Source organism: Rosa rugosa, chromosome 4, assembly GCF_958449725.1.
Source record: "Rosa rugosa chromosome 4, drRosRugo1.1, whole genome shotgun sequence".
Classification (NCBI taxonomy): domain Eukaryota; kingdom Viridiplantae; phylum Streptophyta; class Magnoliopsida; order Rosales; family Rosaceae; genus Rosa; species Rosa rugosa.
The window spans coordinates 55,028,919-55,044,764 of record NC_084823.1 but is presented as its reverse complement, the minus strand read 5'-3'; the positions used below and the strand labels follow the sequence as shown (position 1 = coordinate 55,044,764).

The following is a 15,846-nucleotide window of genomic DNA, read 5'->3' as shown; positions in this document are numbered from 1 at the left end:
TTTTGATATTTATAGTCAATTTTTTGTTAATGATCAATAAATGCACTTAATGTTATCCGGTCGTCCATTCATATTGATGTAAGTACACATTGATGCACTAAATATCAAATCTGTCGATCACCCCCTTCCTTTTTTTTTTTATCTAAAACTCTATTGGGCGATGCAGGCCCCAAATTGCCTTAGCTAACCTTTCTGTGTTCTTCAAGTGGTCTCTTCCTTGAATTTTGTTCATTCAATTCAAGTTCCTTGTTAGCTTTCTGTGTTCTTGGAGTAGTCTAGTACTCAAATCTTTGTTTCAATTCAAGTACGTTCTTTTGCCAAGAGTAACAAAAAGTTAACCTTGTTTGCTAGTGTGGGAGCGACATCCGTACGTCTCTTTTCTACAAGTTTTTTTTGCCTGAAAGAGAAAAAAGCTCTACTTTTGGGTTGAAGAGTATACTTTAGATATAGTTGGAACTTTTTTTTTCCTTTTTTCTTTTTTGAAGGAGGATATATTTGAGTTGAGAACTAAGCACTTTATAATCCTAGAGTTTTTGATTAGTGAAAACTTTTCACCGTTTTCACTCATGGGTGTAGCCTATTTGAATCTGGGACGAAGAAACTATACTCTTCTATCATCACACAGTTGCAACCTTGAGATTAACCTTTTTCAATTACTGCCTTTTTAGGTTTTAAGCGGCCTGTTTGTTTGGATCGGAGGAGAAGAAGTATCCACTTTAGGGGCCTCGCTCTCGTGCGATCCAACCGGGGGTTCAGCTTGTTTCACTTTTCACCGACTGCTTGTTCGTTTATTCAAAGCCTAGATAGACCCCCTGCTCACCACAAAAAAGCCTAGATAGATCTTGTAGCAAGTATTCAAAGTTCAGAATTGACAGATTTGTATCCTCACGCGCTTAATGAGGGATTGAGGGGTGTGGGGATTGAACAGCCTTCACAAACAGTGCACGATGGTTATGTGTATCAATCTGCAGGTGCAACAAGGGCTGCAGCGGTGGTGAACGCCGGTGACGCTGCTGATCGGAGGCTACATCCAGCCGGGCTGCCCAAACTCATTTGGGTGCCCAGATCAAGTGGGTTGCCCAAAGAATTTGGGCTTGGTACTTTTTGGAAACCCAAAACATGGACTTGGGCCCAAATGTGGATCAGGCTGATATGCTCTGGCTCTCTAGGTTTTGATCCAACTAAATACACTTATGTTGAACATAGGTGTGACGAGCTTGCATACTATGGCGTTGGTTTTGCACCAAGTAAATGAATTTTCTGGAGTGCCACAATTGCGTGCATTGACGAAAAAATATTCTAGCTATTTTATTTTGTGTGATATGACCTTACATAGGTATGTAGGCTCTTATGAGCTTCAATGTAACAATGAATGGTACCATGAATCCTATAGGGATTGTATGTCTATACCGTTCTGGCTTTTGAAATTTTATCTAGTTTTCCTTATTGCTTCTAGCACAGATAGACTAGCTGCCTTAAATTTCAAATCCAATTCCAATGGGATATGGATGGATCAAGCTCCAACACTTGTTTTGGATGCTTTACAAATTGATTGTAACCATTTATCATTAATTTAATAAAAGCATTGCTCTATTTTACTAAAAAAAAAAAAAAAAAAACATGCATGCGTATTCTTTCTTGTCAGGTAGGCCCTATTTGTATACAATTCGAATAATAGCATTCCTTAATTCATTGAACACGTGCAAATAACAAGATTAAAATTCCTTTGACTCTAACAACATATGTACCTTTCAAAAAAAAAACAACAACATATGTACACCATCATAAACTTGAACTAGTTTTTTTTTTAATAAAACTTGAACTAGTTAGTTGAAAGAAAAAGATCTTGTTAGAGGGAAAATATATAATGCTCTAAAATTTTGATGGCCTCACATATGGGCGGTAACAAAATGCCCAAAAAAATAAAAGTAATAATATTCGGCCCAAGTAAAAAAGTATCTTTTATTATTTCTCCAGCTAGCATTAGTACAAAAAATGCATCACACAACAGTGGAACACCGTTGTCCCATGTTTAAAATTTTGTCGTATATCTCGGTGTTGTGTGATCATAACACTCCAACAACGGTGAATCACAGTTGTGTGTTGATCATAGGGTTGACGCCTCAAGTAACACTGTTGTATCAATTCTGCACGTCAAATGCCAGAAATTAGATGCGCATTAGTTTGTTGTTTCAATGGCCGCCCACACAACTAAAGTAAATACAAAGATGTTGTTAGTTAACTACTCAGACAAAAAAAAAATGAAATTGTTGTTGGTCATTCCTTACCACTACAGATTTCTTTAAATAAATGTGGTGTGATAGTTGTAAATATATTAGTTAACGACCAATGACTGTTGTTTGTGAGAGACTCACTTTTGAATTCTACATCAGTTGTACAACACATTGTTTCTATATCGTTGTGTGATTTAACATTGGACAACTAGTACCTATTTGTTATGTTGTGTGAGTACAGATGTGACAACCAAGTTTTTTAGAAACCGTTGGGTGATTTATAATGGTTGGTTGTGTGATTCACAACATATATGTATTCATACAACGTAGATTATAAACTATTGTGTGTTCATTATTGATTATTTCACTAGAATAGTTGTATAGAAATAGTGTTCATGTACATTAAGTCATCATTTGAAACTCTCTAATCCATATATTCAAGCATCTAATGTACCAAAGGAGCTAGTATTTGTCAATCATTCATACATTGAAGTATCTATATAATGAACCAAACAAGAAAGCATTCCAGCTAGCTAGACGAGACCTCAAATAAGGAAGCAGCTTCTTCCACTCCTTATCTATCCTACCATTAGTCCCTGCTCCAATTCTCCATTTTCACAATCACTAATCACAATTTGCTGGACATGTAAAGAAACTGAGGTAGGACTATAAGCATCTTGAACTGCTCCTCCATTTGCTGATAAGGAAAGATAGAGACAAGGGAGGGGATTAGTGGATCAAAATTCTCAACCTTTTGCTCAAACTGCACCAAAAAATTACAGGAACAAACCATCACAACAGAGCACAGAAACCATGTAGAAACTAGTCAGAACCAAAATCCGGTGAGGGCATTCCCAAAAAGTAATACTCAAACATACCATGGACACTGGTGATACTCAAAGAAATAGTGCTCACCTAAATTCCCGAGTTGTAATGTGAATCAAGGACTTCAACTATACACAAAAACATAAACAAACCCAAATCTAGTTCAGCTTGAAAACTGAGAAAGTTTGGTAATCATCAAAGAAAATCAATTACCAATGCAAAATTATCTAAATCGAAAATTAAATTATGTAAAGGGAAATTGAATGGAACTGTAGTTCATGAAGCTTAAGCTTATCGATCGCTTTGCAGAGGTCGTCTTCATCCTCGATATCTTCACTTTTAACGAGCTATAGCAGGCTTTGGTCTTCGGCTCTGAGCACCATCATAGAGAAACTTTAGGTTATTTAAAAGTGAAAGAAAGCTATACGATCTGAATTGAAGCAAATACAGAGGAACTTGCAGATATGAAGATCTGAGAAAACCCCATTTCCTCGAAGGAAACCCTAATCCCTGAAACCAAAATCATGTGCCTCTTAAGGTAAAACCGTAGTGATGTATTGTGAAGGCCAACATTCAATCATGTGCTTTGTTATATCATAATCAAAGTGTTGTAAGGAGAAATTCAATTTCCAGACTTAAAATTACAACCTAGCTCATACTTGTAAGGAAACTGAAGAAACAATCATCATATAAGCTTACTTGAGAAACACTACCAGCAGTCAAAAGTGCAAGTGACCAGACCAAACAAAGGTGAGAAAGTTGAACAAAGTCTAAATGTCTACCATAATTTAAGGACATAGGAACATTAAGCTTGACTTTAGAATAACTCCATTTAACGTACATAATGAAAGAGACAAAGTAAGAGCTAGTGTTCTTAACATTCCAGCCAACTCAAAAACACGTAGGGGAATGTTCAATTAAGGATTTTATGACTTCACTGAAACCTAATGCTCAATTCAATTAATGCCTCAATCCAACTAACAATGCCTCGATCAGAAAATCATATTTATTCACGAAGCCTTATGCCAGAGTTCATTCTGTTTCATCTGTTAGTTTCTTACAATGCCCATTATTAAAGTTCAAGAATCAATTCCCATCCAAAACTCTCTACTATCAAATATGATAGGTTATTAGCACAATAAGATGAAGCAGAAAACGCGCATTTGACATATGACATAATTTTGGGAAAGAAAGAAGAAGCATTACATACTTTGTCTCCACTGGGATTAAAGGCAATTGAAAAAGCAGCTGTGATTTCATCCACAGCATCATAAGCACGGTACGTGCAACGTAGCTGCAATTTTCAGTCAAAAGAGAAATGGTCATAACAGATATAGGAATGTAGAACTAACAAATGTAACAAATGCACATTAGAGTTAAGCATGCTATATCCGACAATGATAGTCAGCATAAGTCCTAAAGTCTTTAAATTTCATTAGCATAGTGTGGATTTGGAACAATGAGACAACACCTGACCAGAAGAAGCATCCCAACGATGAATCAGATGATCACGAGCTGTGCTTGTGAAAACACAGGTAACTGGCTCTGCAAATGTTAACCAAATTCCAAATCAATATTTAATTTACAGTATCATATAGCTGCTGAAATTCACTTATAGCCGCAGTGATAATATCTAGTGCTATGATATATCAATAAAACTATGAAATCCTCCCACTAGAAGAGTTAAAGAAGTACCTGAAGCAGACATGTAAGGGTACCAACAATAGTCGTATACTGACTCTCCCTCATTCATAAAAAGGGGAATAAAAATGCAAATCACCACACAACTACAGCAAAACCTAACCAGAAATGAAGTAAACCAATATCCATACACTGACATTATCATTATGCACTAGTGACATTATAGCTACCAAAATTGATAAATGCACATATATCATGAAACAATCGAAACCAGACCTACCAGGATCAAGAAAACCTACAAAATCTCGAAACCGCTCTGAAACAAACACAAGAAAGCATTTAAGTATTTTAAATCTAGGCATTTTGAACAGCTTAACTCACATAAATGTCTCTGAACTACATCAATGAAACTGTGAACATTTTTAAGCACAACTCTACCGAGCACATTAACAAGCCCTGCATCAATCCAGAAAACCAAAATCTATAAATATCTGAGCAAGCACATAATGAAAAAAAAAAAAGGGGGTTGAAGTCAATAAAGTTGATGCTTTTATAGGTAAACTTAAAATATATTTGCGAGAATTGACATGATTAATAACATTGTTATGCGGGAAAAGATTGGTGAGAATTACACCAGGGTGAAGTGCATTTGCAGTTATACTTGCCCCATCTTCCTGTTGAAGCAACAATTATTAACAGGTTTCACTTAGCACATTATGGAGACCACAAACAAATGGAAAGAGAAAAGGTATGTGCGCTTCTATTTGATGATGTATATGAACGAATTAAAATGTATCGACATCTGTAAGCTAGTATCGGCATGACTCGTGATTTCTTCTGGTATCCGTTTTAGCCAAAAAGCCACGGTCCATAAAAGCTAATTAACTAACTGGTACTGTACTCAACCAAGCGAGAATTTAAGAACAGAAGACCATGCAATGAACAATTCAGAAGAACATAGACCTGTTGAGGGTTTCATTTCCATCAATTTCCTCATTCATTAACTAAAAACGCACTGTTTAATTAGCACCGAAATCGGAGGGTTTTTACCATCTGAATGAGGTTATTGGTTCCCTTGCCCACCGGAAGAGGAACAGACTCCCTCAAGCTCAAAGCAGTTTCCTTCCGAGTCAGCTCTCCACAGCTCTGACATTTCAACTACAAAATTACAGTGACCGAAACAAATCAGGAGTCCAGTTAGATGAAGAGCAGCGGTATCTATTTTGAGCTTTGCGGCTTGTTTGATTATATGTGGCTTGTTGAGTTGTTTCGTTGTTTGATTATATCATTTATATGCATGCTTGGGCGCTTGGCTGGTTGCGTCTTCATTTATATGAAAGAGTCAGAAAGATAGAAAGGCCAAAGGGTCAAAGGGAATTGGTCAATCACTCAATTGGATGATTATGTTTGGTCAATGGTCAATTGGATAATTATGTTATGTTTGGTCAAATGCAATTTTGCTTTCTTCATCTAATCATTTGTTGACGTTTTGCACTTGTGCTTGGAATGTGTATAATGAAATGTGTGTGTGAGTGTAAATATATATATATATATATATATATATATATATATATATTTGTGTTTTTAGTGAAATGTGCATATTATTCTAATATTGGTACATATATAATATTATAGGTATTGATTTAAATGACGGATCACCGAAAATCCAAGCGATACAAAAATCTTTTGTCATGGTTTACAAGTGATACTCCATCAAGCGATAGTGAGAATGAGATTAGGAGTGGGAGTGAGAGTGGGAGTAGAAATGTGACGTCCAATTCTGTGAATGTTGTACCTCTAAACTCTTCTCTATCTATTCTAGAAGAAAATTTTGATGTTAATTACTTCTCTTGAGCGTGATCGAGGAATACGACGTCCAATATGCAAGTATCCTTTGAATGATTGTGGTAGTATTTGAAGAGCTTATGTGGTCTTAGGGCCATATCAACCTCACATAAGTAGTTATCCATCTTCTTTTGATGGAGGTTAAGGTCGAAAATTTAATTACAAATGGTTCAAAGAGTGGCCTTGGCTTGAGTATTCCATAGAGTTGGACAAAGCATATTGCTTCCCTTATTTTCTGTTTGATAGTTATCCTTCTCACCATCCGGCATTCTCACTGAGTGTGGGTTTCAAGGTTGGAAGAATATTATGTCAAAACAATCTGGTATTGTTAGTCACATGGGAGGCATAAATTCTCCACATAGTATTGCCATGCACAAGTGGGAGTCACTAAGAAACCCATCTAAGCATATTGAAAGAGTGATTAGCACACAATCAACACAAGAACTAGCAGATAACCGACTCCGGCTTCTTACTTCTATAGAAAGTGTGAGGTTGTTGTCACACCAAGGATGTGCCCAATTTGAAGAACAATTGGATCGTGCTAAAAGAGGAAAACGAACAGTGACTAGTAGACGCGAAACAGCTCCACGGAGTCCGTTTGGGACGCACCTTACCTTTTCGGAAAGGGAATCGCGCCAGAAATCAAACTCGTCGCTTTGCCACGACCTGTGACCTTTTTCGGGCTTTCGGGGTCTTTTGGGGCCTCAAAACTGCATTTTTCTATTTTCCGGTGTTTTCGTTTTCCTCCTTTTGTTCTTCAAATTGGGCAGCCATCTGTTCTTCCTTTGGAAAAATGAATATAGAAGTTCACAAAGTCTTACAAAATGCTCCTAGGAATGTCAAATATACTTCTCCACTTATTCAAAAGCAAATTGCAAATATTCTTGGTAACAAAGTTAGAACTAAGATTCGGGAGGAAGTGGGAGATGCCAAGTTTTGCATCCTTGTTGATGAAGCGGTTGATCGATGTATCTAATAGGGAACAAATGGCTATCATTCTTCGATTTGTTGATTGTGATGGGTTTATTAGAGAACGATTTTTCAAAGTTATTAGTGTTGCAGACACTTGTTCTCAAACTCTAAAAGATGAGATTTCCAAAGTCGTTGCTCAATATGATCTTCAAGTAGAAAATATGCGTGGCCAAGGATATGATGGTACTAGTAACATGCGGGGTGAATTTAATGGTTTGCAAGCTTTGTTTCGTCAAGAGTGTCCATATGCATATTATGTGCATTGCTTTGCTCATCGGTTACAATGGACTTTAAATGCCGCAGCTAAAGGGGTGCAAGATATTTAGGAGTTCTTTTCCAAATATGGCGAATCACGAACCCTGTTGAAGCTTTTCCAATAGCAGAGATATAGCCATCAAAATTTAATCTCTTATAACTAACATTAGGTAGGTTCCAACAATCAACTATCTGCGACCATTTTTATATCTACGTAAGGCAATCTGTTTAATCATGAAAAACAGCATGATTAACTGTTTTTCCATTAATTGATGATTAAATAGCAGAGACGGACGCAGCCGAAGCTCCCTATGCATATCACATCTTCAAAAACAAGGAAGAGGAAATAAGTCGCGGAGCTGTTGCCTGAGCCAATGAAGGTCAGCGGCAAGGCCGGAGCTCTCGGTGACTGTTACCGTCACTCGTGAAAACATACATTGTTACTGGCATGTAGAATTGAAACACCAAGCTTCAGAACTTGAAATTCGAGATGCAATACTGAATAATGTCATGCTGAACTATTCCATGATAAACTGGATTTGAGAAGCTTCCAATCTCAGAACATGGAAAATCAGTTTGGGGTCAGGATGAATGTTTATAGATAATTCAAAATTAACTAGAGCAACTTGAGTTTCCTTTATATTCAAGATTGCTCACTAGCTATGGTATTCATACTGACTGAAAGCATTTAATTTGTATGGTTACCTCATTTTTTTTTTTTCAAGCCTGTTGCTGCTGCTACGGAGCCTCCACTGGATGATCAATTAGAGTTTCAGAGTGATGTTCCAGAAATAATTCACCGCCAAACTGGTGAGCCACTTATGGCAATTGATGTGCTGCTTTTAAGTTTGGCATCTCCTGGAATATCTTTTATGTCTGTTTCATGGCAATGTGGCATTTGAATAAAACAGAGCAGCACTTTTTTGACAATCAATTATTTGATTTGTGTAGCTTAGTTGAAACTTGAAACAAGTCATGTTCTATCATGAAAGTAGCACAATATAGCAAATACTTCAATCTTACTGTTTTTTCTGGTAATAATAATTTCTTTTCCTCCTATTTGGAACTGATGACAAATTTGTTTCTTCGTGCTCAAGATTCTGTATAGCTTATATTCATTTAATTTTATTTGGTTAGTACATCTCTTTTAGTTAGATGTGATTAACCATTCTTAATATTTCAGTACTTCATAAAAAATAAAAAATGACATTCTTTAAGGTTTGATACTCAAATTATAATCGGACAAATGACATTCTTTGAAGGCTTTAGAGTGTTTTCCTAACTGTCATGCTGACCATTTAGTCCGCCATTTGATTGCAGCCTTTCTTGTTTTCTTTCTCTCTTCCTAAAGAAATATATGAGATAAAGGTTTCGGATTTTTTCTCTCGGGTAAGGGTTGTTTGTAGATATTCTAATGATATGACAAGGAGAATTTCTGTTATGTCAATGTCGTGAACATCTTTTTTTCTAGATTGCCATGTATGGGCTGTAGGACCAAGTAGTGTGTATTATGTTGCATCATTCATTTGACCTCAGTGATGTGAGGAAAGCACAGAATTAATTAGTAGCAGTATGATTTTTCAACTGCTCATTTTTCATCATTGGCACTTGAGATAATCTGTTCCTATTTCTGTGGTAATATTCTGCAGGAAAGTTTTCATCTGGCCCAAAAAAGAGCGAACTAAAGATTGGGGGGTCATCTGCCTTCTTTACCTATGTCAAATCAAGCACACTTGAAAACAACTCCCAAGTCCATACGAAAGATAATGGTGATGAACAGTCAAGAGTGGAAGAGAAACATCCAGCATGTAGTCAACTAGTGGTTGATGAGTCTCCCCAAGTAGATGCAAATGGAGAAGCATGGGCCGGAAAGCTATTCACAAGAAGATGACTTTCCAACCAGTAATAGTATCCCAGATTCTCTTTCATTGGAGAGGTCTTGCACCCCACCTGGATCAATGGAACTTCAGCATCAGAAGAATAATGCGGAAGACAGATCCTCTCAGGTGCCTGTGCATCCTAGAAATGAACCTCAACACGATGTTTCTAGATTGCCTGCCCATGCTTAGTATCCATACTATATGTCGGGGGTTGTCAATCAGGTTATGGGGTCATCATCAACACAAGTGTATCAGAAGAATCTGCATGACATGCCAAATCATGCCGCAGCAGCAATTATGCAACATTACAGTCATCTTCCAAACTGCCCTCCCAATGTTAATGGGATGACTCCATTCTCCTATTATCCGCTTAGTATATGCTTATACCATGGTCAAATGCCTAACAATCATTCATGGCCATCCTTTGGAAACTCATCCTCCAGCGAAGTGAAATTAAATAAGGTTGACAGAAGAGAGGCAGCATTGATTAAATTTAGGCAGAAAAGAAAGGAGCGTTGCTTTGATAAAAAGATCAGGTATGTTAATCAAAAAAGACTTGCCAAAAGGAGGCCTCGTGTACGGGGACAATTTGTGAGGAAGGTAAATGGTGTAGATGTTGATCTCAATGAGCAACATGCTTCTCTTGATGATGACGAGGATGATGAGGATGAGAAGGATGATGAGGAGCTTGCGTGAAGGTTTCCTATGTGGAAGATGTTGCTTCTTGATATTGAAGTCATTCATTCTTGTCGGTTATGAGGCAGCATGTTTTCAGTTCCCAAAGTGCAATAATTTCCTTGTAGTTGTAGAAAGCACGTTAAGAAAGTTCCTGCATCTTGGGGTATTCACTATATGGATGATAGGAATTGGTGCTGCACTTTCAAGTGAAGTGTCCTGAGAGCATCACCATATCGGATGGAGTTGATCAAGGGTGCAAACCAGAAACTTCTGGTTATAATATCTATCAAGTCAGATGAGATTAGATCATTTAAAAGTATCCCTTTGCACATTGTTCAGGAACACAGAGTCCAGAAGATGCGTCATGTAGAGCTCGTGAATCTACTATTCCACCACAAATTCTCTTTGCTGGATCGGAAGCATTCATCTTTTATTATTTTATTACATCAAAATCCATACTGGGGAAATGGGTTTGTTTCAGATTTCTTTGTGAACAAATGTCTGAGATCTCAAATAACATATCAACTGGAGAATTTTTCTTCATTTTTCTTTTTTGTCTGTATGTAATATTATTTTCATTAAAATTTCACAATCGAAGTCTCTTTCGTCCGTTTTCTTTCAAGGCATTCAGTTTGATCTTGTTACACCAACTGACAATTCAACTTGCTCTGCTTCAATATATCAAGAACGGCAATGCGATGATTCCATGTTCTCATTGACACACCATACGTTTGATTGAGGAGGGATTAGGAGTAGGTAGGCAAAGCCCTTTTTCGGTTTTTCTTTTTCTTTTTTCTTTTAATCATTTCAACTGTATTCCGCTCTAACCATGCAGATGATCATCCCATATCTCATGCTTCATCGAAATAGTATCACGGAATGTAAAGGAAAGCTGCCTTTCAGCTCTAGAAGAAGATCAAACACTGACCGCCATTTTTTGTTTCACCAAGAGCGCATGATTGTTTCTATTCATTCATATATTCTAATTACAATTTTCTATGATAAACAAGTCAGCAAGAACAGAAAATATCTGAAAGTTTAGAATAGGAAGAGAAATTATTATATAACATACAAACCAGTATGAGAGATATTTCAAATCAATGAAACAAGGCATGGCAGGACAGTAAGCCTAGTGTGATATCTTCAAGTAAAGAATAAGCAGGATTGCAAGGACCAGAACTCCTACTATGGAACCCATGATCCATTTGTTTCTGCTCATCCTTCTTGTCATGGCTACCAGAACCTTCTTACTGTTGGTAATAGTTTCATCCACCGCATGCAACTGTCAAACACGAAGGAAGAAGAAACACATTATTTACAATTTACGAAAGCTAGTAACACATAAACACTGGATTCCTATGTATACCATACGAAAAGGAGAAGGCAGAAAACATACATTGTTACTGGAATGTAGAAGAGACTGGCGTTGTTGATGCAAGTCTTGGAGAATCGTAACACCAAGCTCCTCTGTTTCCAGCACTGTTCTTCTACTCGCCTTGATTCTGTCACTTGACTGGTTTATTCTTTCTGTTGTCATCAACAACCTTCCTCTTTGATCATTTGAGGCCTGTCTCATAGTCGGAACACTTGCAAATCAGAACATCAGCACGACCTAACATTCATACATGGCGCACACATACACAGAGATAGGGAGAGAGAAAGTCAATACCGTCAAGGTATCTGTTTCTCCAGACCCCAACAACTCCTCGCGGGCTAAATGACTGATCTCTGGTGTTGTTATTCTCTTAACTTGGCTCTTCAAGTTGTTCAAATCAGTTTTGTATTCTCTCACCTTGGGAAGAAGCGTCGTCTTCACACTCGGCTGCAGACTCCTTGCCTCTAGGTCCATCTTCCTAATCTGAGCATTTCCATAACAGCAAACCATTAATCCAACTCTATACACCGAAACAAACACATATCAAATGACTTGAGGTGTAACATTACCAAATCATCAGCTTCATCCAATGCAGCTTTTATCTCTGCATTTCTCTGCTTCCTTTGCTCTGCAGTACAAGAATTCACACAACCACCACCTTAATCGTAATGCACATTCTGAGTCTATTACAAACCAACATCTCCTACGAATCCAATATGATTGAATTACTGATAAAAAATAAAATAAAATAAAATAAAATAAAAACTAAAATGCAGGAATGCAACCACCCAGAAAAAAAAAACCAAACAGAAATTCAGAGATTTTTACCTCCATCAACAATGGTGGTGGGTGTGCATTTGTTTGAGAGATTGACAGAGAGCTCGCAGTAATGGCGCTCGTACCCCTCAAATACATCACTCATTGTTCCAGAATCCAGATCGTACATATGAATAACACGAATGATATAGAGAATTAATGTGAGTTATGTTTAGCAGAGAATGGAATCGGAGATCGATGATATCGGAGAATTGCTTGTCCGTTGCAAGCTCCTATAATGCAAAAGTCCATGAAAACAAAAATTAAAGAATTCTACTGTTTGCAAGCTCCTTCAATACTTTTGACCATAAAATTTCCAATTCAATCCTTTATTACTTTCTCTTTACACCTCCTCTTCTTCCTCTATCTTTTACTCTAAGGCCCCGTTTGGTTCGCAAAAATGAAAGTAATTCTTTTGTCTTTCCCATGGGAAGGGAAATGAAATTTTTCAAGAACTTTCTATTCCGTTGTTTGGTAAGACCAACTCCAACAGCTTCCCCATATTTTTATTTTTCTTTATTTTAGGGAAAAATGAGTCTGTTTTGCTCCAACTGATTTCCTAAAATTATCCTTATTTAAGGGATAGTGAGGAAAGAGAATACAAAATTCCTTAAATTTACAGCAATCTCTAAAATTTTAAGGAATAATTATGGAGATTTTAGAGATTGCTGTAAAATAGAAAATCAGTTGGAGTTAGAGAATAAAAATTGCTTAAAGTTTTGACTTTTGCTTCCCTATAGTACAAAAATTATAGGGAATTTGTTGGAGTTGCTCTAACATAAGGAAAGTTATTAGGAATTTTGTTAGAAAGTTTGTAATTAGTGCAATAAAATAATATGTTGTGAGTAATAAATGCAAGAAAATAAGAGGGGAAGGAGAGGGGGAAGTGATTCATTTGGGTTTAGATACAGAATATACATGAAGGTTCCTGGTAAACTTCATTCACCCAAGTCAAGTGGCTCTAGACCATGGAGTGTGTTTGCAATAAAGTTGAAACGCTCATTAAAGTGATCACTACTTGATTGGGAAGGGATATGCCCGCGCGTTTTCATGGCAAGTTCCAAATTCTATCGCGGTTCATGTTGGTGACATGATCTTTATTGGAAGTCCTTAGAGAGTTAAGGGAAACCGCTGAACACGAAATCCGAGTTTGAGATGAAGGATCTTGGGAGAACACGATTATGTCTCGGTTTGGAACTTGAGCATCATGTTGATGGATGCTTAGGCGTTTTGACAAGGTCAAGTCTTCAAGCACACCCATGATCGTCCATAGTCTTGATCCTAAAAATGATCTTCTTCGTCTGAAGGATGATGATGAAGATGTGCTAGAGGCAGAAGTGCCCTACTTAATTGAGTACAATAGGCGCATTATTGTACTTAGCTCAATGCACAAGACCGGACATCTCATTTGCAGTGAACTTGTTAGCTAAATATAGCTTTGCGCCAATGCGATGTCATTGAACTTGTGTAAAAGATATCTTTCGATACTTGAGATGTACGATTGATATGGGCTTGTTCTATCCTTACAGAGAGATGATGAATTCGGACCCATCACACACCAGGAACGCCGCCAACACTGGCCTGCGACCTTTATCCCCATCCCAAAACGACATTAGTATTTTGGAAGGTTTTGCTGATGCTAGGTACCTCTCTGACCCACACTATGATCGTTCCCAAACTGGTTATGTGTTCACCATAGGTAAGACCGCGATATCTTGGAGATCTACAGAATAGACCTTAGTTGCTATATGTTCAAACCATACAGAGATTAATGCTCTTCACAAAGCGGTTCGTGAATGTATGTGGATTGGATCTATAATTACGCATGTTCGAAACAATTATGGTTTGAAGTCTACCACAAGATGAGCCTACAAGCATTTATGAGGATAATGCTGCTTGTTTTGAACAAATGAAGCAACAAGCATCGTCAGCAACAACAGACTCTCCTCAAGATCAAAGTGAACTAGGTTCGATTTGAGGACAGTGTGGCAAACTTGTTCACTAAGCCATTGCCTAAATCCACTTTCGAGAAACATGTTGGTAGCATCGTTTGCGGAAGTTAACCGAACTCCCATGACCGTAGTCATCAGGGGGAGATGCAGACATCAGGAGGAGATGTCTATATGTATGGTCTCGAAATGTGAAAGGTGTGTTGTACTCTTTTTCTCCTTCGACCGAGGTTATTTTTGTCTCGCTGGATTTTTGTTACTCGGCAAGGTTTTTGACCAAGCAATGAGAAGAACACCACGTTTGGGCAACACAAGAGGAAGTGTTTAAGGACACCTAGTTTGTGTGTCTGGCCCAAACTCTAGTTGCTTGTATGAGTTGTAATAGAGTTAATCTTACAGATATTCTCGGAGATATCTACGTAGATATCCAATTATTGTACGATTATGTTTTCTTGTAAGACTCTGATTCTATGCTGGTATAACCTCTATATAAAGAGACCCCTTTTATCAATGAAAGACACAACTTACTCTCTCCCATTTCTCTCTACTATTCTCTTTGCATCTCTTTTCCTAGAACAAATTACATTTTTTTTTTTTTCGAGTTCCCCACTGAGCGACGAGAATTGCCCAAAAGAGTAAAAATGCTAGAGGTGAATGGTGAGGGACTGGAGGTGGGGGAGGGGACTCATAAACTGGTGTTGGTAGCGGTGATGGAGATGGTGGTGGCAAGTGATGGTAGGGAGGTGGTGGCGGCGGCGAGGATGGTGGTGGTGGAGGCGGTTTTGTACAAGGAGGTGGGCAATGAACGAGTGGTGGAGGTGGAGGTGATGTGTAGGGATAAATAGGTGGTGGTGGAGAATTTGGTGGCGGCGGTGGTGAATGTGGAAGAGGTGGCGGGGGTGAGTAGTATGCGTAAGGAGCTGGTGGAGGTGGGGAACGAACACAATATGGCAGTGAGACTGAAGGTGGAGGTGGTGATGGTGTTGTTGTTGGTGGTGAGTAAACTGGAGGCGGATGTGAGGGTGGTGCCGGCGGTGGTGACTAACTGAGTACGTAAATTGGTGGAGGCGGTGAGGGAGGTGGTGGCGGAGGTGAGTAAACTGGTGGCGGTGGTGGTGAGAAAACTGGTGGTGGTAGCGATGGCGGAGGAGGTGGGGGTAAGAAAACTAGTGGGGGGAGGTGAGGGCGTTAACTAAATAATCTAGCGTGGGCCACCCACCGCTGTTGGAGCTTTGAAGTACTTGGTCGATGAAGGCCCCCGCGCGCCCCCCCCCCCCGGCTGTTGGAGCTTTGATGAACTTGGTCGATGATTGGAGCTTTGATGTGATGAGTCATCAAGACAAAGACCAACACCCCCCCCCCCCCCCCCCCCCGCC

The 15,846-nt window shown here is 38.4% G+C and overlaps 2 protein-coding genes across 2 annotated transcripts; one reads left to right on the top strand and one right to left on the bottom strand.

Annotated features, from left to right (window-relative positions):
• The first annotated feature begins 9,622 nt into the window (after positions 1-9,622).
• On the top strand, positions 9,623-10,348 carry LOC133745057 (two-component response regulator-like APRR1). The gene is made up of 2 exons (XM_062173051.1): positions 9,623-9,778; positions 9,875-10,348. The coding sequence occupies exons 1-2, from the start codon at positions 9,623-9,625 to the stop codon at positions 10,346-10,348; spliced, it is 630 nt and encodes a 209-aa protein (XP_062029035.1).
• A 949-nt stretch (positions 10,349-11,297) lies between these two features.
• Positions 11,298-12,798, bottom strand: LOC133707154 (vesicle transport v-SNARE 13-like). Its single transcript, XM_062132703.1, has 5 exons — positions 12,534-12,798; positions 12,275-12,333; positions 12,000-12,188; positions 11,727-11,897; positions 11,298-11,612 (listed from the first exon to the last, which is right to left on the bottom strand). The coding sequence occupies exons 1-5, from the start codon at positions 12,649-12,651 to the stop codon at positions 11,460-11,462; spliced, it is 690 nt and encodes a 229-aa protein (XP_061988687.1). The 5' UTR covers positions 12,652-12,798; the 3' UTR covers positions 11,298-11,459.
• Positions 12,799-15,846: the final 3,048 nt, after the last annotated feature.